This window comes from Stomoxys calcitrans, chromosome 1, assembly GCF_963082655.1.
Source record: "Stomoxys calcitrans chromosome 1, idStoCalc2.1, whole genome shotgun sequence".
Taxonomy (NCBI): domain Eukaryota; kingdom Metazoa; phylum Arthropoda; class Insecta; order Diptera; family Muscidae; genus Stomoxys; species Stomoxys calcitrans.
The window spans coordinates 44,666,268-44,694,053 of record NC_081552.1 but is presented as its reverse complement, the minus strand read 5'-3'; the positions used below and the strand labels follow the sequence as shown (position 1 = coordinate 44,694,053).

Sequence of the window (27,786 nt, the reverse complement as noted above, 5' to 3'; positions counted from 1 at the left end):
GAAAAGGAGCGCAGAGGATCGAGGCGCTTGGGAATCTACGTTCCGCTACACGCAAAAAAATAAAACGTTTGAGACATTTTTACGAGAAACAAAATGCTTTTATTACGAAATTGTTCTTTTATTGTAACTTTGTAACGTTTCGCTTCAACATATAAAACGTTAAACGTAATATTGCTGAATGTAACTAACATTGTTTATTGTAAACCCTTTAGCAATTTCGCCTACGGCAAAAGTACCTTTCTTTTGTTGAAAAACCAAAAGCTCTTTTAATGGCAAAAGTGTTTTGATAGCCGCAAATGATTATTCGTTTACCGGACCAATAATTATTTTCTTGAGTCTCTCCTACTAGAGAGAGAGAGTGAGTATTTAAGCGTATGGACCAGTGATGGATAAAAAAAAGTTTGAAATTAATCCAAATATACTCTGGAAGAGTTTGAATTACCAACTTAGATCTGCTTATAATTGGTAAAAATTTTAGTTAGAATTGTGTTACAACATTTAATTAAAAAGAATATACATATACATAAGCATGAGGTTAGAATAATTTTAAGCAAAGAAAAACTAGTTGAAACCCCGAATTACATTTTATATAGCAAGAATGAAAGGCATTGTCAATGTAAAAAAGCTTTTAATTTTACTTTTAATCACAAACTCTTGTAAGAATTTATCGCAAAAAACATGTACTATTATTGTAAACAAAATCCTACGTTTTTCAGAAAAGAAGTTAACTTAGCAAAAATTTCTTTTAAATGAAACGAATAATTTTTTTGCGTGTAGAGAAATACATTTCCTGTACTGGCCAAGTGAAATAAAGTAGGTTAGGTTAGGTGAAGTAATAAGAGTGGTAGAAACAAAATTCAACGTTTTTCAGAAAAGAAGTTTACTTGGCTAAAAATTTCTTTTATGTGAAACGAATATTTTTTGCGTGTAGAGAAATACATTTCCTGTAATGGCCAAGTGAAGTAAAGTAGGTTAGGTTAGGTTAGGTAAAAGTGGCAGTCCTTTGCAGACTCACTTTGACAATTTGAAGTCCATTATGCTACCACAGTAGCGCCAGACCAAGGTCACTGGTGGGAATCGAGCCCATGACCCCCACCTCTGGCAATACGAGCGCGCTAACAACTTGGCTGCCGAGCGTCTAAAGTAAAGTAACTATCACTGAAAATTTTTTCTACAGTTCACGCCGGGATTTCAACCCCGGCGTTCGCGTCAGGCAGAGATGCTAATCTCTGCATCACGATAGCCTCCGTGCTCATCTATGGCAATCGAAAATGCTAAGTAACAAGTTTTGGCGTTCGCGTCATAGGCAGAGAAGCTAATCTCTGCGTCACGGTGGCCTTCGTGCTCATCTTGAAATATTATTCTATGGCAATCGAAAATTGCTAAGTAACAAGTTTTGGCTTTGTGGGTGTTGCTGAGTCTAGATGTTCTTTTTTGAAGAGATGTTGGCTGTTGCGGTTTAATTATTTATAATTGTGCTCTTAGAAAAAGTTAACCAAAAAGACCCAACGTTTCATTTCAAATACATGCTTCTGCTATTGAACTGCCCACAAATTAGTAAGTCTGATGAGGGCACTCATCAGACTCACTGATGAGAGCCTTGGTATAACCGAAATCGCGATCACTGTAGCATGCCCAATGCATTTTACCTAAACATTTTTTTTTATTAATTTGCTTTTATTATCTAAGTAACAACTGGTCTAAGTTAAACAAAACGAGTAACAACGTGCTAAGGTCAACAGGACCGTATATTGGATTCTGCTAAAAAATTCTGCATACCAACTTTTTGCAAAATCAAGCAAATATTGAAGCTTCTAGGTGCCGTAGAAGGGTAATTGGGAGAATAATTCATGAACAATCAAATACGAGTGGCGGCTTCTAAATGTACAAGTCAAGTGAATAGGAGAAAGGATTTATACAGTGCCTATTTACAAACTTGGGCCGATTTTGCACATTTGCCATTCCAAGCCACTTACACTTATAAGACAATTTGGAACATCAGCATTCCATTAAGGAACCGCTGGTAAAAGTCTCTCAAAGTAATGTCTAGAGTCCGATTTTAGTTTTTAGATCAATCTAAAGAATCAGATGACGGATTGAGTGCCTTTTTATTGCATATGAATCCATTCGCCACCACACATCATTTTATTTAAAACAACAACATTCAACACAGTTTATAGTAAGAGAGTATGACAAAAGCAGTACATTGCAGTACATGATAGGGTGCATGTACCTAGGGTGCTGCCCCAAACACTGCTTTATATTGTGTAGAAATTAAAAAGCAGTAAGACACGGTTATGAAAAAATTAAAATTCCCATGCTAGTTATGTGTTCAATTGAATTCAAATTTTACGGGAAATACGTGCATCATATTTAAAGTAAAATCTTTGTCTTGTCTGGGTTTTGGGGTCAATATAAGGAAAAAGTTTTCTTTTCAAAAATTAGTGTTTGCTAAGCACACATTAAGTAGTGGAAGTTGTACTGAGAAAGTGTCCCCAAAATATTTTTGTACTAAAGGACTTCAAGCTGAAAACGACATATCAACTAGGGCATTGGGAAAATGTTTTTACCTTTTTTTTTAACTTAAAAACTTCTATTGGGAAACAAAATATTAATTTACATTAATGAGAGTACGTCGTTTTGTGAAAAATTTGTACCTTTTCAAATATAATACTAAAGTTTAAAACAAAGAGGCGAAGTGTTACATAACGCATCCTAATAGTGAGTAGTGACCAGTTTTGCATCTATACAATGTATCATCGGCTACTACTCAACTCTTTGCTGGCCACCTCATAAAATTGTAACCAGAATTTCGTTTTGTGAGCTCTCCAAAGGTTACCGATTACTGTTATATCTTGTGAGTTACGAAGTTTCGCAAAAGTTGATCAAATAAAGGAAATATTTGTGACTGATATAGCGGTTGGGTAACTCTTTCACTGGCTTACGTATAAACACATAACTAAAGAATCTCTATTCCATTTCTTTGAATAAATGACAACTATTGGAAAATATAAAATTAAAATTAATTTTTGGTAAAACAGTAGTATGTGTATTTTTCTAGTGTTTACATATTATTAAGTGAAAGTTATTTGCATTTTTAGTACACAAATGGCTTAACATAAATACAATGTTTTGTTTATAATACAAACTTTCAGAGATATTTATGTCAATATGTGCTGCAGTTTTTTTGTTCACATTATTAATTTGAAAAAACATGAATTTGTGGCAAAATTTCTAAAAGTGCTTGTTAGAGAAGTAACAACGTGTTGAACTAAACTAACAAAAAATATTTACTTTTTTGCTCCAATTACAGGGGCATAACAATCGAGAGCCCTATAACAGAAAAAAATCAATATACATATATAAATTAAAATTATCTTCACTTCATTAACATCGAATTTGGGTATGATGTCTAAAGTTGGACCAGCAGCTAATGATTGTGGTTATTGAAAATGTTTTTTAAATATTAATGAGCTGTTAAAAAAGAGTAATCCATAAAATAAAAAGCAAAACTAATAATGAAAAGTACCATTGAAAGAGAAATTGTATTATTTTGTATATATTCTTTGATAACCACTGTTATAGAGAGCTTCAAGAAATGAAACTTAATTGTTAAAAAATATTAAATTAAAAAATAAAACTAAAAAAAAAATTAAAAAGATACGTATAACAAATTTTAAAAAAATAAAATTAACTTAAAAAGTAAAGTAAAATAAAACAAAATGATAAAAATAAAAAAACTAAAAAATGAGATTTTTTTTTTAAATTTGAAATTAAAAAAATAAGAAAAAAAAATTAATAAAAAAAAAAATAAAAGGAACTAAAAATTTAAAAAAAAAATAATTAAAAGAGGATTAAAAAATAAATAAAAATAAATAAAAAAAAAACAAGTAAGAGCGTGCTAAGTTCGACCGGGCCGAATCTTATATACCCTACACCATGGACCGCATTTGTCAAGGTCTTTTAATTATTTTTTCAAATATATTGGGTTGCCCAAAAAGTAATTGCGGATTTTTCATATAGTCTGCGTTGACAAATTTTTTCACAGCTTGTGACTCTGTAATTGCATTCTTTCTTCTGTCAGTTATCAGCTGTTACTTTTAGCTTGCTTTAGAAAAAAAGTGTAAAAAAAGTATTTGATTAAAGTTCATTCTAAGATTTATTAAAAATGCATTTACTTTCTTTTAAAAAATCCGCAATTACTTTTTGGGCAACCCAATACATGAGCTATATCAAGTTACTGACCGATATGGACCGTACAATTGTCATGCCGTACAAGTCATAGAAAAATATCACCTCCAAAATTTCAGGCAAATCGAGTAATAATTGCGCCCTCAAGAGGCTCAGAAAGTCCAATAGGGATATCGGTTTATATGGCAGCTATATGAGGTTATGAACCGATTTAGACCATACTTGGCACAGTTGTTAGAAGTTATGCCAAAAGGACATATGCAAAATTTCAGCAAAATTGGATAAGAATTACGTATGGGACTCAAGAAGTCAAACTAGGAGATGGGTTTATATGGCAACTATATCCGGATATGGACTGTTTTATACCACACATGACACAGTTGTTGGATGGAATTTCAGCCAAATCGGATAAGAATTGCGCCCTCTAGTGACTCAAGAAGTCAAATTGGGAGATCGGTTTATATGGGAGCTATATCAGGTTATAGACCAATTTGAACCGTACTTGGTACACTTGTTGGAAGTCATAACAGGACACAATCCGCAAAATTTTAGCTAAATAAGAAAAAAATTACAGCTTCCAGGGGCTGAAGAAGTCAAATCGGAGGATCGGTTTATATGGTAGCTACATCCAAAACTGCACCGATATGGCCTATTTGCAATCCCCAACTTCCCACATCAATCCCAATCCCGATACCGGATTGACCCGATGGAGTTCTTCATCGGCAAGCGCTGCCGCCTCAGTGTATAACACACTGCTACAACAACAACAACAACAACCTACATCAATAGTAAGTATCTGTGCAAAATTTCAAGCGGCTAGCTTTACTCGTCCGACCGCTATAGTGATTTCGACAGACGGACGGACATGGCTAGATCGACACAGAATATCGAAACGATCAAGAATATATATAATTTATGGGGTCCTATATCAATATTTCGAGGTGTTACAAACGGAATAACTAGATAAGTATACAACTATCCTATGGTGATGGGTAAAAAAAAGTGCAAATATAGAAAAATTTAAAAAAACATAATTAAAAAACAAAAAAAAAACAAAAAAAAACAACATGAAAAAACATAAAAACAATATAAAAAAACTATTAAATAAGAAAATTAGGCAAAACTCTATTTTTAAGAGCGCAAGACAAAATTTGTATACCCTACACCACCACTGTGGTACAGGGCATTATATTGTAACTTAGTGCATTTATTTGTTACACCCAGAAAGAAGAGAGATAGACTAATTGATAAGTCTGTCCATGTTAATTTGTGTACAAACTACCGATCGTCTTCATCCGATCGTCTTCAAATTTGGCACATACATTTTATGGCGTAGAGGCGAAACCTATTGAAATTAGAAAAAATCGGTTCAGATTTGGATAAAGCTCCCATATATATGTTCGTCCAATTTTGAGAAATATTACAATAATGTAGTCATTTGTTAGCCGATTCTATCGAAATTTAACAAGAAGAATTTTTTCTTGACTCTCCACATTACTGGTGAAATTTAAAGAAATCGGTTCAGATTTAGATATAGCTCTCATATATATATATATATATATATATATATATATATATATATATATATATATATATATATATATATATATATATATATATATAAATATATTCTTCGATTTTCACTCCTAGAGCCACTGCAAGCGTATTTATTGAGCAATCTTCCCAACTTTGCACAACGTTTGCCTCGACGACTACCACAATATCTGAGAAGTTTGCTCGAAATCGGTTCAGATTTAGACATAGCTCCCATAAATGTGTTCGTCCAATTTTGAGAAATACTGCAATAAAGTGCTCATTTATTAACCGATTGTGTCGAAATGTGTCGGTTTAAATTTAGATATAGCTGCCATATATGTATATCGCCCGATTTTCACTTCTAGAGCCATTGCAAGCGCATTTATTGACCAAATTTTACACAACGCTTTTCTTGACGACTACCACTGTACCGCTGTACTTTTTCCAATGCATTTATTTATGTGCAATGACAGACATTCTGTCTGTGGTAAATTACACTTTACCACCATCAATACAACTTCCAACAGATGAAAATCATGTGTGGTACGGAAGAAGTGTAATTTACCACAGACAGAATGTCTGCCATTATACAAAAATAAATGCATTGGAAAAAGTACAGCTAATAAGTAGGGTTGCCGAGCTTGGTTAATGTGGTAATTGTATCATAGATGCGTTTTCGCAATTAATACGATTCAAATACAACAAACCCACGCACGGCCCTTGAAGCCATCACACCTAATATGGTTGAAAACCTTTTCCATTTGCATCTCCGATCATTGAGTTCGTCTCGAAAGAGAAACAAACAAAAATTGTAATAAAATGGAACATAAAAAAATGATTAAAATTAAAAACGAATAAATATCAAATAAAAGAACTTACTAAAAAATACAACAAATAAATGATAATAAAAAAATAATGAAAAAAAATTAAAAATTTTAAAACTAAAAAAAATAAATATAAAACGAATTTACAAAAAAATACAATAAATAAATGATAAAAAATAAAAAAAGTAATGAAAAAAAAATTTAAAAAAATAAATATAAAAAGAAAATCAAAAAATTATAAAACAAAAAATTAAAATTTTTAAAATAAAAAAAAATATATATATAAAATAAAAAAAATTACGAAAAATACAATAAATAAATGATAATAAATAAAAAAATAATGAAAAAACATAAAAAAATATAAAAATATAAAAAAAAATAAATAATATATGAAAAAACAATAATAACTTTTAATAAGAAAATTGGGAATTATTTCAAAGGTCGTAAGACAGAATTACACACTTTCTTAATCTCAAAAAAAAGCTATTAAATAAGACTTGCCCATTTGTCTGTACTGTACTGTACTTTAAAGGGCGGAAAACAGAGTATCTCTACTTTTTAATTATTTTTATTTTTAAAAATACATAAAACTATATTAATAAATTTAATTAAAAACACAAATAAAAAAAACTAAAAAAAATAAATTTTTCCTTTTGGTTTGGCTCGAGGTCATCGAACAATTTACAAAAACAGGTGTTGGTGCTTTATTTGAAATTTTTACCAATATTTCGACCACCGCCTTTGATTTTCATTAGGGTTTGAACCATAAATTTAACAAACAAGAAATTTTACAAAAAATTAAAATTATAAAAACATTTGTACATTTGAAAATAATTTTTAAAAAAAATCTACGATCATTGAGCTCGTCTCGGAAGAGAAACAAAGGAAAATTGTAAAAAATTAAAATGATCTTCGCCCTAACAGACAAAAATACGTCTTAAATTGATTTCCGAAGTAATGAGAATCTAAATCCTTTTTACAGGGTTCCTGTGGATACTAAATGTACCAATTCCACGAATTTCAAATTAAAGGCACTAAATTTGTTAATATAATCCCATACAGGTCCCCTTTGCATATACATGTCTGCTTACCACTATCTTTTATTTGATACAAACATTGCGTAGGTAGTTGTGGGGATTAAAAATTAAAAATGATCTAATTTTCCAAATTTTAGATAGGCACAAAAGTCAGAAGTCAAATCGGGAGATCGGTTTATATGAGAGCTATATCAGATCATTGACTTGTTTGAACGATACTTGGCATGGTTGTTGGAAGTCATACGTAACAAGACACTATGTGCAAAATTTCAGCCAAATCGGATAAAAATACCGTGAGACTAGTTTAAATGGGAGCAATATCAAAACATGGTCTTTAGACTTGTTAACGAGGAAGTAAATAGGAAAGGTTCAAACCAACCCAAGACATGAGACCGTTGAAATCGCGTGTAATCTCTTCAATCTAAACAAGCCATCCTTAGGGTTATGTTCGACAGATTTTATGTACGACCCCCAATGAAACCCCTAATCAATCCATAAAAAAAAACCATTACCTTGGTGACTTGTAGCATAAAAAGCACTTTCTCTACAAATGAAATAATCTAAATCCAAATTGAAATTTGAACTTGAAACCGGTAGATGATGTTATGCAACGAAAATCAAAAACAATTTCACCTTCGATTACGTATCTTATCATTTATTCCTTATATACAAAAACAGAAGATTGGCCCAGAAAAAACCAAACATGCAAAAAATTCTCAAAACACAGATTAGGGTAGGGGCAAGTGCTGGCGAATTAAAAAAAATCGCATATACACAAATTTTGGGCATATAACCAAAAAACCAAAATAAGATTAAAACAATTTTAAAGGCAAGACTGGTTTGTTTTTTTAGTTATGCAAACAGGATTTGAAAAGTTCTGAAAAAAAACAATGCATGTATACGAGAGAGAATTTTGTATTTTTTGTTATAGGTTTTTTTAGAACGGCTTGAAATTGAAATATTGATTTGAGTAAGGTAATGAATTGAATACTCGATGTGTGCATTGCAAACGCATTTGCAATTGTGTATATATTCACTGACTGACATGTGAGGCATGTTAGGAATTTTGGTTGTGTTGTATGGCCTTTGACAGCACTTCTTATGGTATAAGGTATTATAGGTTAAGAAAAATGATTTGTAAAGAAAAAATATAAAAGAAAATGGACGGAGTCTTTATATAAACACAATTTCTAGGACATTTTGTCCTTAGGAGAAAATTTAAAAAATGTTTACCTTTTCTTGAAAATTTTCTACAAATAGAAAATTTCATACAAATTTTGTCCTTAGAGAATATGTAATGGAAATTTAATAAAATTTTATTTTTTGAGTATACAATTCTCAATAAATTTTGTCTTTAAAGAAAAGCTTGTCTAAAAGAATTTTTTGGAAATTTCGAACACTCATAGAAATTTGTTAGTAAAAACAACAAAAATGTTTACGTGGCGCAAAAAATTATCAATGCAATAGTGTTCTTGCAATGAAACCAAAAAAAAAAAGATATGTCAATATACTTCTTATGGCAACGAAAATTTTGTTTGACGTGCACATCACCCTTAAGGAAAACGCGTGCAAAGAACTTCACAAATGCGATCCATGTGAAGGGTATTTAAGATTTATCCTAGCCGATCTTAACACACTTCAACTTGTTTCATTTTCAGCTTCAAACATTTGTTGAAGCTTCAAAGTGTTTCATTCAACAATCACATCAACCTTTTTTGGCTTAATTACATCGAATTTGTCAATGTGACTTAAGAGGGGTTGCAGTTGCTGAAATAATGACCAAAAATGTTAAATGTTAAGAAACATTTGAAAAAGGAGAAGTAATTAAAGTAAGCATGGTGTGCCTTAAAATTAAAGTTCTTCACATTGTATCTTAAAACTCCTAAGTTTTTAGTCTCAACTAGTCAAGTAAAAACCTTGTCCATATTTACACAAAATTTTCCGAATCAATGTTAAAACCGGCCACAATACTTAACAAAAAAAATTCAATGACCTGCACTGTAAAAGAGCACAAAAAATACCCTCAGTGCTGTGTAGTGAGAGGTGGGATTCATAACTTCAGAAAAAAAATCGTTGCATTAAAACAAGTCGTGTAAAAAGCCGCTCTATATTGGGAAAATATGAAGAGATATGGTTTTAGTGGTAATGTTATTAAATGAATAAAACACAACAGAGCCGGAGAAGGAGAGAACATTCAACATGAGTGAGTAGTTCATACAGCGGCCTATTAGTATACGTAGAGAGAGGAAAAGGTTGACGAAAATGAGTGCGCGTGTCTAGTTTGCTCACACGCATATTACAAAAAGCCTACAAGACCCAGTTGCAAACTACGACTGCCAATGCTAAGAAACCGCAAAACAAGAGACAAAAGCAAAACATAGAAATACCTAAGCCAATAACAACAACAATCTAAAGCCTTCAATTGCTTCAACTGCAATGAAGTGTGGCATAGATTTCTTTGTGATTTAGCAACTTTGCCATCAGACAAAGTCAATAAACTTTAGGTAAGTGGCAAGCTGAAAAGGCAACAGGTTGGAGGAAACCAGTTAAAGCGGGTCTTGAATATACCACACTTCATATACAATCATACATATGTTTATGCAATTCCCTCCCTGTCTCCCTCTCACTTTTCGACTCTCTAGTAATGCTGACGAAGGCATATGCATTACCAGATACTCAAAAAGTGTGAGAGAAACAGAGAAGAAGTTGCAAAGATTTGATGAGGGGCTTTAATAAATATTCGCCGTGTTTTCGGCTTTAAAAACTTTTTCCTGTGAGTAATTTGAAAAAAAAAATGTTACACTTAACTTTATTACAAAACTTTAATTGTTCTTAAACACAATGGATAAATGATGTATTGTGGCCAATAATTGTTAAAAAATAATTATTTTTGGGTTTCACTCAGCCATTAAATAAAAATGTAATGTAATGCTGCTTTTTAGTATTTTACATTGTTTAAGTATTAGTCTAAGACTTTGAACAAAGGAATTGTTTTAATTTTCTGTTTTAAGAATCTAATTAATTTTATTATTAACACGAGCTCCGCGAAACTACGTGCGAAAATGATTCATTTTTTAAGCATTGCCACCAATTATAACAAATTAGGTAATACAAGTATAATAAGTGTTTAAAATTTTCCATCTTCTGACACGTCCATTCACACATTCTACAATGTTTATTTAAACACCTGGCTTTGGCTTGGCCAAAACCGGGATGAGACAATTTGAAATATGAAAAATTCTAATTTTCGGGCACTTATTGTAATATTCGAGTACATACCTACTTTAATTATATCCTCCACCATAGGATGGAGGTATACTAATTGCACCATTCAGTTTTTAACACATCGAAATATTGATCTGAGACCCAACAGAGTACATATATTCTTGAAGGTCTTGACATTTTGAGTCGATTTAGACATGTCCGCTTGTCCGTCTGCCTGTCTGTCTGTCGAAAGCACACTAACTTTCGAAGGAGTAAGGCTAGGAGCTTGAAATTTTGCATAAATACTTGTTATTAGTGCAGGTCGGTTGGAATTGTAGATGGGCCAAATCGAACCATGTTTTGGTATAGCTGCCATATAAACCGTAATTCTTATCCGATTTGTCCAAAATTTTGCATGACTTGTTTTGGTTTGACCATCAACAACTGTGCCAAGTATGGTTTAAATCAGTTCATAACCTGATATAGCTCCCATATAAACCGATCTCAGCTCATACTTCTTGAGCCGGTAGAGGGCGCAATTATTATCCAATCTGGCTAAAATTTTGCACGAAGTGTTTTTTAACAACTGCGCCAAGTATTGCCTAAATCGGTTCATAACCTGATATAGCTCCCATACAATCTGAATCGGTCCCATATAAACCGATGACCCAATTTTATTTCTTGAGCCAATTTTATTTCTAGGACCTAATTCTTATCCGATGGCTGAAATTGGCTGAAATTTTGCACAATGAATTCCACTTTGGTTTCTAACAGCCAAACTAAGTATGGCTCCAATCGGTTCATATCACAGCAATTCTTATCCATTATCCTTTGTTTGTCTATAAAGAGATATCGGCCAAAGAAGTTGACATATGGTCAAAGAAGTTGACATATGGTCAAAGAAGTTGACCATGGTGGAGGATATATAAGATTCGGCCTGGCTTACCACGCTTTTACTTGTTTTGATTGATATGTTTCTATATTTGATGGTAATTTGTTAAAAGCTTCTTTTGTTAAATAACTCTACGCAAGATATTTAATAAAAATGTGTTTTGAAAATTTTCAATGCTAATTAATTAATTATAAAGGGTGATTTTTAATTATTATCTTTTTGACAACACTGATTTGAACAACTCAAGCACGTTTCGTGTTTTTTTTTTTCACTGTCAAACATCTTCAGTTTGGTCTATAATTTAATCACGAATGCGTGCTCTGTTAAGAAAGTTCATCGCGGGGTTCTTCTTTTTCAGTGACGAAGCTCATTTTTGGCTCAATTGGTACGTAAAAAGCAGAATTGTCCACTTTGGAGTGAAGATCAGCCTGCAGCTTTGCAATAGCTACCAATGCATCCCGAAACTCACAGTTTGGTGCGGTTTATGGTCTGGTGGCGTCATTGGACCGTATTTCTTCAAAAATGATGCGAATCGTAACGTAACTGTGAATGGTGAATGCTATCGTGAGATGATATCCAACTATTTTTTGCCAAAATGCAAGAGCTTGACTTGATTACAACAAGACGGTGCCACACAACACGCATAACAATGGACTTATTGAAAGGCGAGTTCGGTGAAAATTTTGCTTCACGTTCAGGACCAGTCAATTGACCTCCGAGATCGTGCGATTTAACGCGTATAGACTATTTTTACTGGGGCTATTATATGGAATTATATGGACCGTACTATCGATAAAGATTTCATGCATTTTTCTGAATTTTATGTGTTTTTTTTTTTGGAAAAACATTCCTATAGCTCTTAAAAAATCGCCCTTTACATATATACAATTTTTTAATATTTGCAAAAGAACAAAAATAAACAAAGAAAGATGTAGAATAATGATTATATTTTTTATTTGTTTCTAATAAATTTGTTTCTGAAAGAAAATTCTTTCAATTTTTTATTTCTATAGGAAATAACAAGGCAGCGAAAGCTTATGGATTGAATGCTGAGCTAATTGCATCAGCTTGTTTGCACAATCTTTTAATATTTATTATAAGTATTTCAAAAAAAATCTATTTTTAATTTTTCTAAAAAGAATTCCCAAAAATATAAACGAAACTTTCTGGACTTATTATGTCAGAGGAGAAGTTGATAACAAGTTCAAATATATACATATGTATATGCTGCTGCTAACCATAATAAATGCAAATTTCAAATGCATACACTCTTATATACTATATGCATTTGTATATTGTTGTTTTTTTTTTTTATACAATACCAAATTATCTTTGTTTATATATTATGGTCTCCCATTCTTGTTTTGTCATCCTATTTGTTTTGCTTTGCTTTTTTTAAACTCAGTTATCTCGTATATAGCAAAATAAACTGCCAAGTTCATTTATGGCATATGTGTGTTAATATGTTTCTACGTTTTATTTCGAGATTTCGCGCTTTAACTTTTAAGCAAAAACAATTTTTTGATATCAGAACAATAAAATTTCTATACATGTGTGGTGTTGGACTAGGGTGGGGTGGGGATGTCGGTATAGAGAAAACAACTTTTGCCGGTTGGCATCATCTGTTGCACTCTACATCTTCCTATCAATCCCGCCATAAACAATAGAGAGGGTCAAAGAGAAAAATTTATTAAGTAGATAATAAACAAAAATAGATTAGCTAAAATATTGAAATATGTAAAAAAAAAACAATAAAATGAAAAAAAAATAAACCAAAAAAATTTATAAAGCTAATTAAAAAATTTAGCTTTATATGATCCAATGTTCGTCTCAAAAAGGCATGCTTCTCCCACTGCACAGCTCACTAATTAGTGAGTAGTTGGAAGCATGTAATCTTTTTTGGGGCTGATTGGACTGATGAGATGCCTTGGTCGGCATTGAAATCGCAATCTCCATAATACATTACAACACACCACATATGCCTTAACTTTTTAAAAAAGGTTTTTATTTTGCTTTCACTTCTAAATAGAAGCAAAATCAAAGCCTATTGGTTTCATCTCGACAAACAAATCCAACAATTAGTATTTTAAAGGATAATTGAAATAACAGTATTATTTCTTGCCTTAAAAAAGAGTGAGAAAGAAGAAGCAGCTTATAAGACCATGGAAGCAGCTTATAATCCCATGGCAGCCGGTTGTATGTACCGGATTGACCCGATGAATTCCTTCATCGGCAAGGGCTGCCGCCTCAGTGTACCACACACTGCTACTACAACAACAACAACAACCATGGATCTGGATTTTGAGTTGATTTAAAACGCAGCAGCTCTGCCGAAAACTGAACCTTAGAGCGTGAATTTGTATAACAAGGATACAAATAACAGATTTGTCCCTTTTAAAAATAAGGAAGCAGCTATTAAGCACCCCTTCCGAAAACTAAGCTTGCATTTTTGGCCTATTCAAAGAGGTTCTAATTCTTAACAACAGAGATTTTGTTCTCTAACGAATAAGAAAGCAAACTTTGGTCAGCTCTGACAATCACAGAGAAAGGGCAATAACAGAATTTATGTCTTCTCTATGAAAATGAGAGAGCAGTTGTCAAGCACCTTCCTAAAAATTAAGCATGCCGCTTTAAAATAGATAACGAGGCTTGAATTGAGGAGCAAGACTTAAACTCACAGAGGTTTATATTTTCTCTATAAAATGAGAGAGCAGTGTTGAAATGGCAGAGAGAGAGAGAGAGCAGCTCTGCCGAAAACTAAGCTTGCTGCTTTGAAATACTGAACGAAAATTATATAATCTTACAAGTGTCTTCTATTTGTGCCTGCCTCGTTGTTTACGTATTGCATATTTAATATTTTTCTTGGAAACTCTTTTTGTATTGTACACCAATAAAACAATGTTTGCCTATTTCATCATAATTTTTTTAATATTTATTTTAAACCATCACCAACGGCTTTGTGTTCACTTCCCCTCAAAACAAAGACCCATATTATCTTCTATGCTACTCAAATCACTACACACAAAAGGCTTTAAGAGACTAGTCATTGTAGATGAATATTAATAAGAGTAAAACAGAGAAAAGAACAAAAATATGCTTCGTGTTAAGGGGTGGGGGAAAAAGAGAGTCATCTTCGCAATTTATGGTTTGGGGTATGTTTTAGCAAATCTTGAATACTTTTATTTTGCTACACCTTAATATTCCTGAATAATAGATTTTGTTCAGTTTGAATTCCTCTGCCAAATCGATATTCTTTTAACATGCAAATCGTTTCATACAACACTGCATAACAAAGTAATTATAATTCACTGTGATTCTTGTTTACTCTTCTGCAATATCTACACGTAGGTATGTATATGGTGTATACATACACCAACAATATGAGAGATAAAGTTTTTTAGATAAAAAAAGAACTTAATTGTGGAAAATTACTTGTTGCTATAGCTACTCTAGGGCAAATTGTAAAGTGGCATGTCCTTTCAAAAATGAGGCTAGAGTGGAGAGTATTTTAAAATAATAGTCATGGTCAGTTGAATAACAAAAACTGACCATAGCATTTTCGATGTCCTGATACGAAAAATATTTATTCTGTGTTCAAATAAAAATCAATTATTTTATTTTTTTTTTTGTTTTTTTGTTTGGCAGTATTTTTTATGACTATTGCAAGCGGGAATAATGAAAATACGAGTATTATCTTTTATACATATACTGGCTAAACTACACATATACCATTTCTATTTGTATACCCACCACCATAGGATGGGGGTATACTAATCTAGTCATTACGTTTGTAACACCTCGAAATATGTATCTGCGACCCCATAAAGTATATATATTCGGGGTCGTCTCGACATTCTGAGTCGATCTCACCATGTCCATCCGTCCGACCGTCTGTCAAAATCACTATAGCGTTCGAACGCGTAAAGCTAGCCGCTTGAAAATTTCCACATATACTTAGTATTGATGTACGTAGTTGGGGGATTGTAAAGGGGCCATATCGGTTCAGATTTGGATATAGCTCCCATATAAACCGATCTCTCGGTTTGAGTTCTTGAGCCCTTACAAGCCGCAATTTTTGTCCAATTTGGCTGAAATTTTGCAGGTAGTGTTCTGTTATGACAACCAACAACTATGCCAAGTACGGTCCAAATCGATCCATAACCTGATATAGCTTCCATATAAACCGATTTCCCGATTTAACTGCTTGAGCCCTTACAAGCCGCAATTTTTGTACGATTTGGCTGAAATTTTACATACGGTATTCTGTTACGACTTTCCACAACTGTGTCAATTACGGTTCAAAACGGTATATAAACTGGTATGCAAATTGCATGTTTTGCCCATGAACATTCCACTAAGGAACAGGGGCAAACTTCTCACATATCAATGAGTGCAGTCCGATTCAAGTTTTTAAGCTCAATGATAGGGGGCCTCCTTTTTATAGTCGAGTCCGAACGGCGTGCCGCAGTGCGACACCTCTTTGGAGAGAAGTTTTACATGGCATAGTACCTCAAAACAAAAAATGGGTGTCTATTGAGTGTTTGTCATAAGTGTCTGTTAGGTATAGTGCAGTTCTCAGCTATACACCCATAAATTACCTGCACGACTCTTTAAAACATTTTTTGATCCATTGTTAAGTTGATTCTGTTGTATCCCTACCACTCATTTCTTTAGGTTCTATTTATTTTTCCCATGCTAGCGAAAATATTAAATTAACTATTATACAAAATTTCTCAATTTAAATTTTACTGTTCGATTAAACAATTTCTAAAACTCATTGTCAGAAAATTACAGTACGCTGTAAACACTTGCTAATCACACAGTTGGTTGGGTTACCATCAATAGATTATCACAACAATTATCACAATTACACCACATGTTTTTATTGTTGTAATACATTTTTGTTTACATTTAAAATTCAGACAAATTGCTATATTAGTTAAATCATAGTAATAATTATTTTACAATACTTTCAATGTTGTACGTGTCTCTTTTGAAAATAAAAAACTCATAATTACTTAGTGAGGGAGGTGTGGAAAAAATGGTGTTCATTTTCACACGAAGTTGGCAAGGTCAATTTATTTACAGCTTTAAAAAAGGAATAAGGAAAATCCAATAATCTACGACTAGATTCACACTAGGCAATTTTGCTCTTGTGGCAAATCTTAGTTTTAGAGGGAGAGAGAATTAATGAAAATGCTACCAACGGAAATACGGCGCAAGTAAAAATTTAAACCCAATCAAAGAGTCAAGAGTCAACGTCAAGTTGTTTTACATGCATTTCATATTGGAAGCTCATGTCGCCGGCCTCTGACGCTAGCGTCAGCGGTTTCTTGTTTCCCGCCAGAAATGTATGAAAACAAATTGACGCAAACTCTTAACTCTTTGCTTGGGTTTAGACTATGAAATTGTACTGACCGAACAACCACTAACAAAAACTAAACTAAAAAGTGGCATGACACAAATTAGTGGTGTAAAAAATCTTGGAAAAAGTTAAAATTAAAGATTTCTCAATAATAGTTATGAAAATGCAATTTTTCCCATGAACATTCCATTAAGGAACAGGGGCAAACTTGCTTGCTGAGTGCTGGACGATTCAAGTTTAAGCTCAATGAAAAAGGGGTCTCATTATAATGGAGGTCACCGTAGCGTAGGGTTTAGCATGTCCGCCTATGACGCTGAACGCCTGTGTTCGAATCCTGGCAAGAACATCAGAAAATGTTTCAGCGGTGGTTATCCCCTCCTAATTCTGGCGACATTTGTGGTACTTTGCCACACCCTCCACATAGGATGGGGGTATACTAACTTCGCTATTCCGTTTGTAACACCTCAAAATATTGGTCTAAGACCCCATAAAGTATATATATTCTTGGCCATTAACTCGACATTGACATTTTAACTCGATCTAGCCATGTCCGTCCGCCTGTCTGCCTTTCGAAGGAGTAAAACTAGGTGCTTGAAATTTTGAACAAATACTTTTTATTAGTGTTGGTCGGTTGGGATTGTAAATGGGTCATATCGGTCCATATTTAGATATAGCTCCCATATAAACCAACCTCCCGATTTGACTTGTTTCTTTTCTGAATTTGCTGAAATTTCGCACAACGACCTCCAACTTACTTGCGAAATATGGTTCAAATCGGCCCAAAACCAGATATAGCTCCCACATAAACCGACCTCCCGATTTGACTTTTTAAGCCTCTAGAGGAGGCAATTTTTATCCGATTTGGCTGAAATTATGTTCTATGACGTCTATGACATTTAATACAAAGTATGGTTCTTTTCTGAATTTGCTGAAATTTCGCACAATGACCTCCAACTTACTTGCGAAATATGGTTCAAATCGGCCCAAAACCTGATATAGCTCCCACATAAACCGACCTCCCGATTTGACTTTTTAAGCCTCTAGAGGAGGCAATTCTTATCCGATTTGGCTGAAATTATGTTCTATGACGTCTATGGTTCGAATCGATCTAAAACCTGATATATATATGTAAACCGAGCTTCCGATTTTATTTCTTGAGCCTCTAGAGGGCGTAATTCTTTTCCGATGTAGCAGAAATTTTGCACAGTGACTTCTTCTGTGCCCTCTAATAATATGTGCCAAATATGGTCTGATTCGGTCCAAAACCTGATATAGCTCCCATATAAACCTAGCTCCCGATTTTAATTCTTGAGCCTCTAGAGGGCGTAATTCTTATCCGATTGACTGAAATTTCGTACTATGACGTCGTTTATGACGTTTAATGTTGTTGTTCTTGTATCATGTGGAGGTGGCGATCGTCGTCAAGCTCCTGTATGTGAGCAAGCTCGTTCCGGTCCAAAGGACCAATCGCCGTGGGAACAAGGTGGCCATTGGTTATTTAAAGGCGCCAATAACCCACCTTGTCATATCGAGCATCAAAGGCACTCAGTATTTGTGCAAGCGCCGGTACCCTCCGGCCTCTCACTCCGCTCGATACCGCTGATTTTCCGCGAGTCCCGTTGCAGCTACTCCGCATAGAGAGCAGCTAAGCTTCTCGTGATCGGACCTTAATGTTCCAGCCTGTGTGGTGCTCATAGCTATCCCGTGCCAAGTATGGTTCGAATCAGTCTAAAACCTGTTCTCTCGATTTTATACACCATATACACTGTTCTCTCGATTTTACTTCTTGAGCCTCTAGAGGGCGTAATTCTTATCCGATTTAGCTGAAATTTTGCAATGTGACTTCTTCCATGCCCTCTAATATACGTGCCATATAGTCTGAATCGGTCCATACCCTAATGTAGCTCCCATGCAAACCGATCTCCCTCTTATCCGATTTGGTTGAAATTTTGCACAGTAGGATATACTAAGCAAATTATGACCCAAATCGGTTTATAACCTGACGTAGCTCCAATATCGCAGCAATTCTTATCCATTAACCTTTTTTTGTCTATAAAGAGATACCGGACAAAGAACTTGACAAATGCGATCCATGGTGGAGGGCATATAAAATTCGGCCCGGCCGAACTTAGCACGATTCAAATGGCATAGTACCCTACAAATGTCGCTAGCATTAGGAAGGTATAACCACCGCTGAAAATTTTTCTGATGTTCTCGCCAGGATTCGCGCTACGGTGGAACTACCACGACCAGGTGAGGTATGGAGTGTACTCTGAAAAACTAGAAGTGGTCATATCGAGAAGGTAACCCGACTGCAGTGTGTATCAATATCCTTGCAATTAAAGTGATGGAATGACCAAGATATAACGACGATTGGCCTTAGTTTATTCTAGTGAAATGCTCCATTCGGAGTAGCTTTAAGGGCAATCGCGGCCAATCAGCGCTATCGAGCGAAGAGTTTCAGTTAGAGGCCAGGCGGCACCGGCTGTTGCATAAATACTAAGTGCCTATGATGCTCGAGTTATTGTTATGGGTGGAAATAGGAAAATGTGCCGTAATTCGATAAAACCCACAAATGTGCTCCGATTTTGATGAAATTTTATCACAATAACCCTTAGTTCCGTTGTCGAAGGCGAAAATCGACAGCAGTCGTAGTCGAAGGCGAATTTCACATATCGTGGTGTTCTGTAACTTATTCGCCTTCGACAGTTTGATAATAGCGATTTTGACGAGATTTGCCACGCAGAAGTTTTTTGCACCTCTAACAAGGCATATTAAATTTCGTTGCAATCGGTACAGATTTAGGTATGCCTGCCTGATACACTGATTGCCTTAAATTGCAAAATTTGCCGCATGAAAGTCTTTTTTAGCTCGCACTTCAAATGATTTCGGTAGCTATTAGTTATTTAACGTGTTGGAAGTCATAATTTTGCATTAAATGCCCAATTTCTAATAAAACTTTGAATTTTATGGGTCAAGAAGTAAAATCGCAACATAGGCTTATATGGGAACCATACTTAAATATAAATGGACAAGGCACATAATCAATTTTCCATGAATTGCTCACTCAAAAAGGATCTGTGCAAAATTTCAAGTGGATACCCCTGATGTGATGTTATTAAAGACGAATGGACATATTTTTGAAGCTGTTAAATCAGAAAAATGGCTATATCAGCCAAAACGCAAAAAAGTGCAAAAAATCGTTGCTATATAATAAAAAGGACTTTGCTGAAGATATCTAACTTAAATTTTAGTTAACGGTCGCTGACGCTAAGCTATTACAGGAAAAGTATATCAAATTGTTTTTAAATCCATTTTAAATCCAAAATTTTGTAAAAATTCTAGATTAACTAGAAAGCAAAGGAGTATCAGAATTGCATTCATTTAAATTTGTGTCAAAATGACATAAATTTCTAAGAATTTGTAAAGTTTAATGTAAAAAAAAAAATTGGGTAATTCTCATGTTTCAGAATTTTGGACAGATATAAGCCAGACTTACCGTCAATATATATCGATCAGAGACCAATACCTGCTTAATGCAATTTCATAAGCGAAATTTTAATATAATTTTGGCGTTTTTTTTTATTTCCGCCCATAATGCGCCTTTAAATAGCCAATGACCATCATGTTCCCGCAGCGAACGGTCGTATAGACCGAAACGAGCTTGCTCGCCTATAAAAGCTTGACGAGTATCGCCACCTTCACCTGCAAATGTGGCTACGAAAACAACAATAACAAACAATAGATATACTTAAACAAAGACAATATCATTGTGTTGTGACCATAAGCATGGATTTCGTAAATTGCATAGGAAGACGACTGTAAAAAATGTTAATTTTGGTGCAGATATGGCACAGGGCGCGATTTACAGAACTTGAAGGAGTGGCTTTGAGCAAGTTCATCAGCATTTTCGTATCTGAGTGGTAAGAAGTTGATTAAAAAGTCCAAAAATGTCTTGCCTAGGATCATGTTTTTTTTCAGTATTTGGGAATGGATTTCCATCAGTAATGTCGTACCGGAGTGACAAGAAGTTGATTAAAAATTCAAAAAATGTATAGCCTAGGAACATGCTTTCTAATTTTTCTAAAAGAAATGCCACACCCATTAACCCATTTTAACATTGTCCAATGGACCGTACGTGCAAAGTTCAAAAGCCATTTTTTCCCCAACACACATGCATTGCCATATTTGTTTTCCTTAATAATTAATCTCCAACTGCGTTTAGTAATCTTCTTGGCGTAAAGAGACTCTTGCTGCCCAGCTGCAGATAATGGTGGAGTAGTTTAATATTTTCCAAAGGTCTAATCTATTGCAGTTGGAACGATAACACTCTTTATCTTAAGGCAACCGGCAATAAAGCGTTAAAACTAAAATATGTTTAGTAAATAAAAATTAAAATACAAAATGAAGAATATAATCTTTTTGCATTTAGGAAGTCTCATTTTTCAGCACTGATTCTGCTTCCAGAAAAAAAAACTAATTATTAAATGTTGGCAATTTTAGTATTTGCTTTAGTTTTGTTTACTTGTACACTTGGGTTATTGCACCATTCACTATGTTATGCTATTCATTGCAGGGTAAAGTGAGAAAAAATTAAATTTATTGAAGCTTTGTCATATGATAACAGAGTCATCAAAATGCCACTCACCCCCTAACCAAAGAGACAATTCAAGCCTATAGGCAACTTGTGGGGTAAAACCAGAGAGGCAAAATTAAATATTTGTTTGTGATGAAATTAAGTTAACTTTACTATCATCGTGTAATTGTATTAGTCAGAGATTGGAGGAAACTTAAAAAAATGTGCTGGCCTATAGGTAACTAAGTGAAGTACAACCCGAAAGGTGGCTGGTGGTGAAATTAAATTTACTTTACTCTTATCATTGAGCTAAAGTCGGAAGTTTGCCCCCTGTTCCGCCATGGAATGTTCGTGATCCAATTTGCATTAATCTTAAATAGTAAACTCTGGTTTGCAGTTGTATTAATCAGAGACAACAGAAAGGTGATAAAAAAAACTTAACGTTGTGAAATTCAATTTTGAAATACAGAATGGTGTTTCCATCCAACTTTTTTAATTTTAAACTGCATTGTCCAAACCCCCCCTGCTTCAAGATAAGAGAGCCAATTTGATTAATAATCTACCTTTGACTTTGTTTCATATTTTTTTAAAAAATGTCCAATCAAAAATTTAGATTTTAATTTTATTTACTTTAAGATTAAATAAACACCTTCTAAGCGGGGTATTTATGTTTGTACGTACACAATCTCTATTCAAAAAAAAAAAGCAAGAAACTTTAAAAATTTCCAATAAACACCACTGCTGCCATTTCTAAGGCCTTCCAGACAAATGCCAAAACAAAATAAATGCTTATTGTGAACTTTATGCACCATTATCTTATGCATAAACATGGAATTCATTAATTGTGTTTATTAACATATCCCTTCAGTCAATAAATGATTGCTGTCTCTCTTCTTTTGCTGTTTTATAAGTCACAAACGGTATTCTGGATGTGTCATACATACATACATACATACATATGTATGTATTGTCCCCTTAGTTTGAAAATTATAACCCCCAAGGTGTTGTTGTTTGTTTGTTTTTTAAGAACACACAAACAATTTTGACATCGTATTGATAACAACCACATATGTACTAGTTGTGAGAACCTCTGTATTGTACCATTGGATTGGAAAACAACAATGCAACTTCATAAAATGATAAAAAGGCAAAGCAAAGACAACATTTGAAGATATTTTAATTTAAAACGAATTCGTATAGCTTCCCAATCACACCTAGATCAAAGAGAAAGCTTCAAATCAAAACGATTGGTAGGAGAAATGAAGAGAGAGTACATATATTACAAAGAGAAAACTCCATATCCGCCAAATAACAGCGAAAGAGCGATTGCCCATAGATTGAAAAATGAATGATGAGCGCTTAATTTGTATATTCAGAAACCAACTTATGAACGAAAAGTTACTCACCAAAGAGTTAAGCTTGGTCACACTTTGTTACCTTGTTAAAGAGTATAAAAAGGCTAGTACATGATCAAGCATTTCTATTCTAAAAACATAATTGAGAACCTTTCGAAAGATCTCTTAATAGCGGAATTAACTGAAGAGAACGACAGAGATATGTATAAAGGCTCGTGCATGATCAAGCACCTTTAAGAGGGAGCTAAGAACCATTAAGGAGCTTGAACCCATTAGTGCTTAATGTCCTTTTTATCGGACGTTTTTATTTCTTCCGCTACGTGTTCATTTATATGAGTATTTTGAAAAACTATACAGAAAATAAGTTAGAATATATCACAATTTACAGTTATCCTATTTAATTTTGATAGAGTTTCAACTTTAGAGATATTGTTTACTAACAAAAATGGGAAAAAAAGTCTAAAAAGCAAAAGTGGCAGGTAAATCAAAACAAGGACAACTAACTTAGAACTCATGGTACGTTAAGAGGACCAATATTTTTACTTTTGCGGCTGGTGGAAACAAATCCTAAGAATGTGCGCTCTCAAATTATGATGAGAATCAAGCAGATTGCCCGGTATTGAGCGCACTTCCCGCATATCGTCCCTTATAGAGGACGCTCTCCAAAAATTAAGTTTTCGTTTTATATAAAAAATATTTTTTTAAATCGCATTTTTCTCGCCAATTAATTTTAAAACAAGTAAAAATCTTGAACCAACTTTGCTAGGGAGCTTTATGTATTAACGGCTTAAGTCCGCCATTTAAAACAGAGACCAATAGAGATACATCAACACAGAGGACTGTATTGAAGGGTATAAAAGGTTTGTGCATGATCAAGCATATCGTGCGTGAGTACAATTTGTCTCGTGATCGTGCGTGAACGTGAGTAAAAATATAAAAGGCGTGCGTGAATATTTTTTTGGCTCGTAAGCGTGAGTGTATACCGTGGAAACATTTTTAGGTGTATGGAAAGAAATCCTTCGCTACAACAGAACACCTACATTGGTCCCAGCACGGGATAGCTGTGAGCACCACATCTATGAAGTGTTCATTGCTGTCACGAGAAGCTTAGCTGCGAGCTACCGGGCGCGTCCAAAGTTTGGCGCAAAGTGAAATGTTCCACACGGAATAACTGCAACGGAAGTTGGAGTCGGAGTGCAGAGTCTTAGTGAAAGGCGCTTGCACAAATACTGAATCCTTATGATGCTCGATATGACAAGGCGGGCGCCTTTAAATAACCACCTCCACATGAAAATGTGGCTACAACAACAACCTCCATTGGCAGCAGATACTTGGCTATGTGACCCCTTAGAATTCTCAACAGAAACATCCCAGCCCCAATCAGGCCAGTGCCGATCCAGGAGACAAAGCTGTCCAATACCAGCAGCTTGCACAGCTGTCACGTTTACAATGTGCTACGTAAGTATCGCATATGGAGTGGAGTTGGTGGATTGTTCTGGCCTTCGTGTACGTACTGTCCTGATACGAGCCATACAACGACTGCATTCCGTCAGTTGGCAGTTCTGTCCGAGTTAATGCGCCAGGTTGATCAACCGTCAATTTATTGAGCATCCTGAGAGTAACAAAGCTAGAAGGAGAACCATGTGTCGAATTTGTGGTCTCTGAGACGGTGGACAGCCATCACAATTCATCGTGGATGAAGTTACAAATGTCATACGCAGCGCCAAGTCGTCCAAGGAGCTGAACCCAGACGGAATTTCTACACGGATGCTGAATAATCTGTATTAAACTGGTGTCGAGTACCTTAAAATTATCCTCAAACTGTCTTTGAACACTCTTTTAGTACCTGATATTTGGAAGATGGGCAGAGTGGTCCCGCTACCTGAAGCCCGCATAAAAGAGAGTCATACAAACCGATCTCCCTTCTGTCGCTAGTAGCCAAGACGCCTCAGGTACTTCTCCTCGCGAGTCTAGTTGGAAAATTTCTATTTGCTAAGCACCAGCACGGATTCTGTGGGTTGTATAGCATGACGACTGCTTTGCACGACATCACCACACATAACCGTAGTTTAAATCAGGCCAGGCCATGCGATAGGGCGGTCCTCGTGTCCCTGGGAAGCCTTCGATACGTTCAGTCATGCCAAGTCTTTTGAGGTCATCGCCAACACGTCCCTCCCGCCAGTCCAAAAACGTTGGTTTACGAAAAATCTGTGTGGTCGCCAGCCATCTTTTGAGATAAGTAGTCGAAGCCACGTAGAGTAAAACGGGGAATTTACCAAGGACACAACATTCAGACGGTATTGACATCGTATCACGATCGTACGACTGTAATATATACATATATCGTATCACGAACTGTCCAAATTGTAACCTGAGACCACAAGACACACGCCACTTGTTAAACCGCCTAGCGAATCCTACCAGGTTTAAGACCAGATCCCTCTGCATGCACCCCAACATGGTCGCAGAGATCCTAGATATGGATATTTAACAGACGAATGGATGCAACACAACACACTGCTTCCTACAACAACAGCCACAAGTTGAAATCAGACATTCAACACGTAAACTCAATTTAAAAAATGCGTTTTCATGTAAAATTCCATATAAAAGTACAAGACCTTGTGGACCTTGTACTTCGGCAAAGGCAATGGATGACTCAACCGTTGGAGGGTTAAAATGTTTAGCAACTTTAAAACTCCAAGAACCAATACAGCTTTCAATTCAAATTTCCTTCCTAATCAAGATTTTGAATTCTTCAACTTCCCACAAATTGCGCTTTAGCCCCATCGAGCAATCTTCATTTTTTCCATGATATCTTTGAAGAGCCAAATCTAAGTAGTTTAGCGCTTACCCAAAGTCGAAATGACCTATTCTCTTTATTCTTTACTTGCTAACAATCACAAAATTGTTTTCTATGATTGCCATTAACCCAACACCTTTCCCTTGCTTATACTATTGTATTTACTTGTTGTATGTGCAATTGTGAGGTCTTCTGTGGGGAAGGTGTGGTGTGAGTGGCATTGTTGCATGGTTATTTAGCAAAGAGAAAAACGCGGCTATTGACAATTTATTATTCCACAAAACAATTTGACGAGTCTATAGGTCAGATGAGAGCACAAAAGCCGGTCATTTATTTCTTTTGAGTATATAAACGAACACTTTTACCTTTTCGTAATTAAAAAAAAACACACACACACAATATAATTTTTCATATAAAAAGTTTTTAAATTGAAGATTAAGTTAATACAAGAAAAAAAGTACTCACGCTCAAGGAGTTTTTGTAATCAACCAATTGATTAGCGGCACTATCGCGAGACATTTTGCTGTTTGATTTTCTTGTTTTCTGTTTAAAATAAAATTAAAAAAAGAAACACGTAAATATGGTAACCACTGACAAAACCTTATACAAAAATAAAATAAAGAAATTGATTAAATATGCGCGTTAAAATTTTTAGATTTTTTAACTAACTGAATTCGTAATATTATTGTATTGTTATCCTATTGTTCCCACTACACGAAAAGTTAGAACGGACTACGAACCTAACGAGAGCACAATAAATAAAATCGTGGATTTTGATTTATCCAGCCTTTTATATAGCCAGAAACAAGTAGAAAAGTGTTGGAACAGGGACCCCAAAATCGTCTAATCGATTAATCGACTTTTTGTGTAGAAACCAGGGATGGAAATGTTTGTACTTTTGTACTTTTTTAGTACATTTTCGTCGACAGCAAAGCAGTACACCTCTTCCAGTCTAGATTAGGTCACATAGTTTTGGAATGCTCACAGCGCCCTCTTTGTGACCATCTAATGTCGCTAGAGACGTACCTACAGATTCCAGTGTCCCTGGAATGTGTAGAGTAGTTCCTAGTCTCGCAAGCTCATCCGCTTTACGCTTCCCTGGGATATCTCTGGAATGTGAATTTTGAACTGTTCAGCCATCTCGTTGAGAGATCTGCGACAGTCAAGGGAGTTTTTGTGTTCAGAAATACGTTTGTCCTCTTTGCTTATGGCTGACGGCAGTGAATAAACCAAACAAGTTACCAATCAAAAGGCAGTAATATAATCCTAGTTGGCACCCAAGACAAATAACAAGGCAATTGATTGTTTAAATGATTGATGACAAATGTTTGTGTAATGTTTATTCGCTAATAAATAAAGAAAAAAATTTACAAAAATTTAACAAGTTATAAAGGTTAACCTTACGTGTTTAGTTAAGTTGTCCAAGCAAAAAAGGAAAGAATCAAGGCCTGGAGGGCTTTTATACTATGCTAAATTTACAAATACATTATCAATTTTACTGTCTATGATCAGACTGCAATAATAATTAGTGTTCAATGGATGCGGTTCATACCACATCCAACCCCTTTTGCGTTGCCCACTTTAGGGGTGACCATCTTCGCCAACCACTTTTGGGGGTGACCATCTTTGCCACCCACTTTAGAGTGACCATCATCGACAACGTTCTAGAGGGATTTAATGGCTGCCCGGCTATCTGAGAAGATATTTATGCCAATCGTCGTAATGACATTATATCTTAGTCATTCCACCACTTCCTTAATTTCAAGGATCTCTGCTTGATACCCACTGCAGTGGTCGGGTAACCTTTTCGATATGACCAGTTCTAGATCTTTAGAGCACACCCCAAAGCCCACCCGGTCGTTTAGTTTGGAACCATCCGTATAAAAGTTTATGTAACTTCTGTTACCAGGGATATCGCAGTTCCAGTCAGTTCTATCAGGAATAGTGGTACAGAAATTGTTATCAAAAAGCGGCACAGGTAGGGAGTAATCCACACTGCCTGC

At 34.8% G+C, this 27,786-nt stretch overlaps 1 protein-coding gene across 2 annotated transcripts in view; it reads right to left on the bottom strand.

Moving 5' to 3' along the window:
• Positions 1–26,610, bottom strand: part of LOC106090954 (catalase) — a 32,299-nt gene extending 5,689 nt beyond the window's left edge. Inside the window, exons 1-2 of one of the 2 annotated variants that reach the window (XM_013257324.2) lie at positions 26,524–26,610; positions 26,249–26,326 (exon numbers count right to left, since the gene is read on the bottom strand). In XM_013257324.2, the coding sequence (XP_013112778.2) occupies positions 26,249–26,302 (54 nt within the window). In that variant the 5' untranslated portion in view covers positions 26,303–26,326; positions 26,524–26,610. Of the gene's footprint in view, positions 1–26,248; positions 26,327–26,452 lie in introns of both variants that reach the window. The other variant, XM_059360226.1, reaches the window with a different exon arrangement.
• Positions 26,611–27,786: the final 1,176 nt, after the last annotated feature.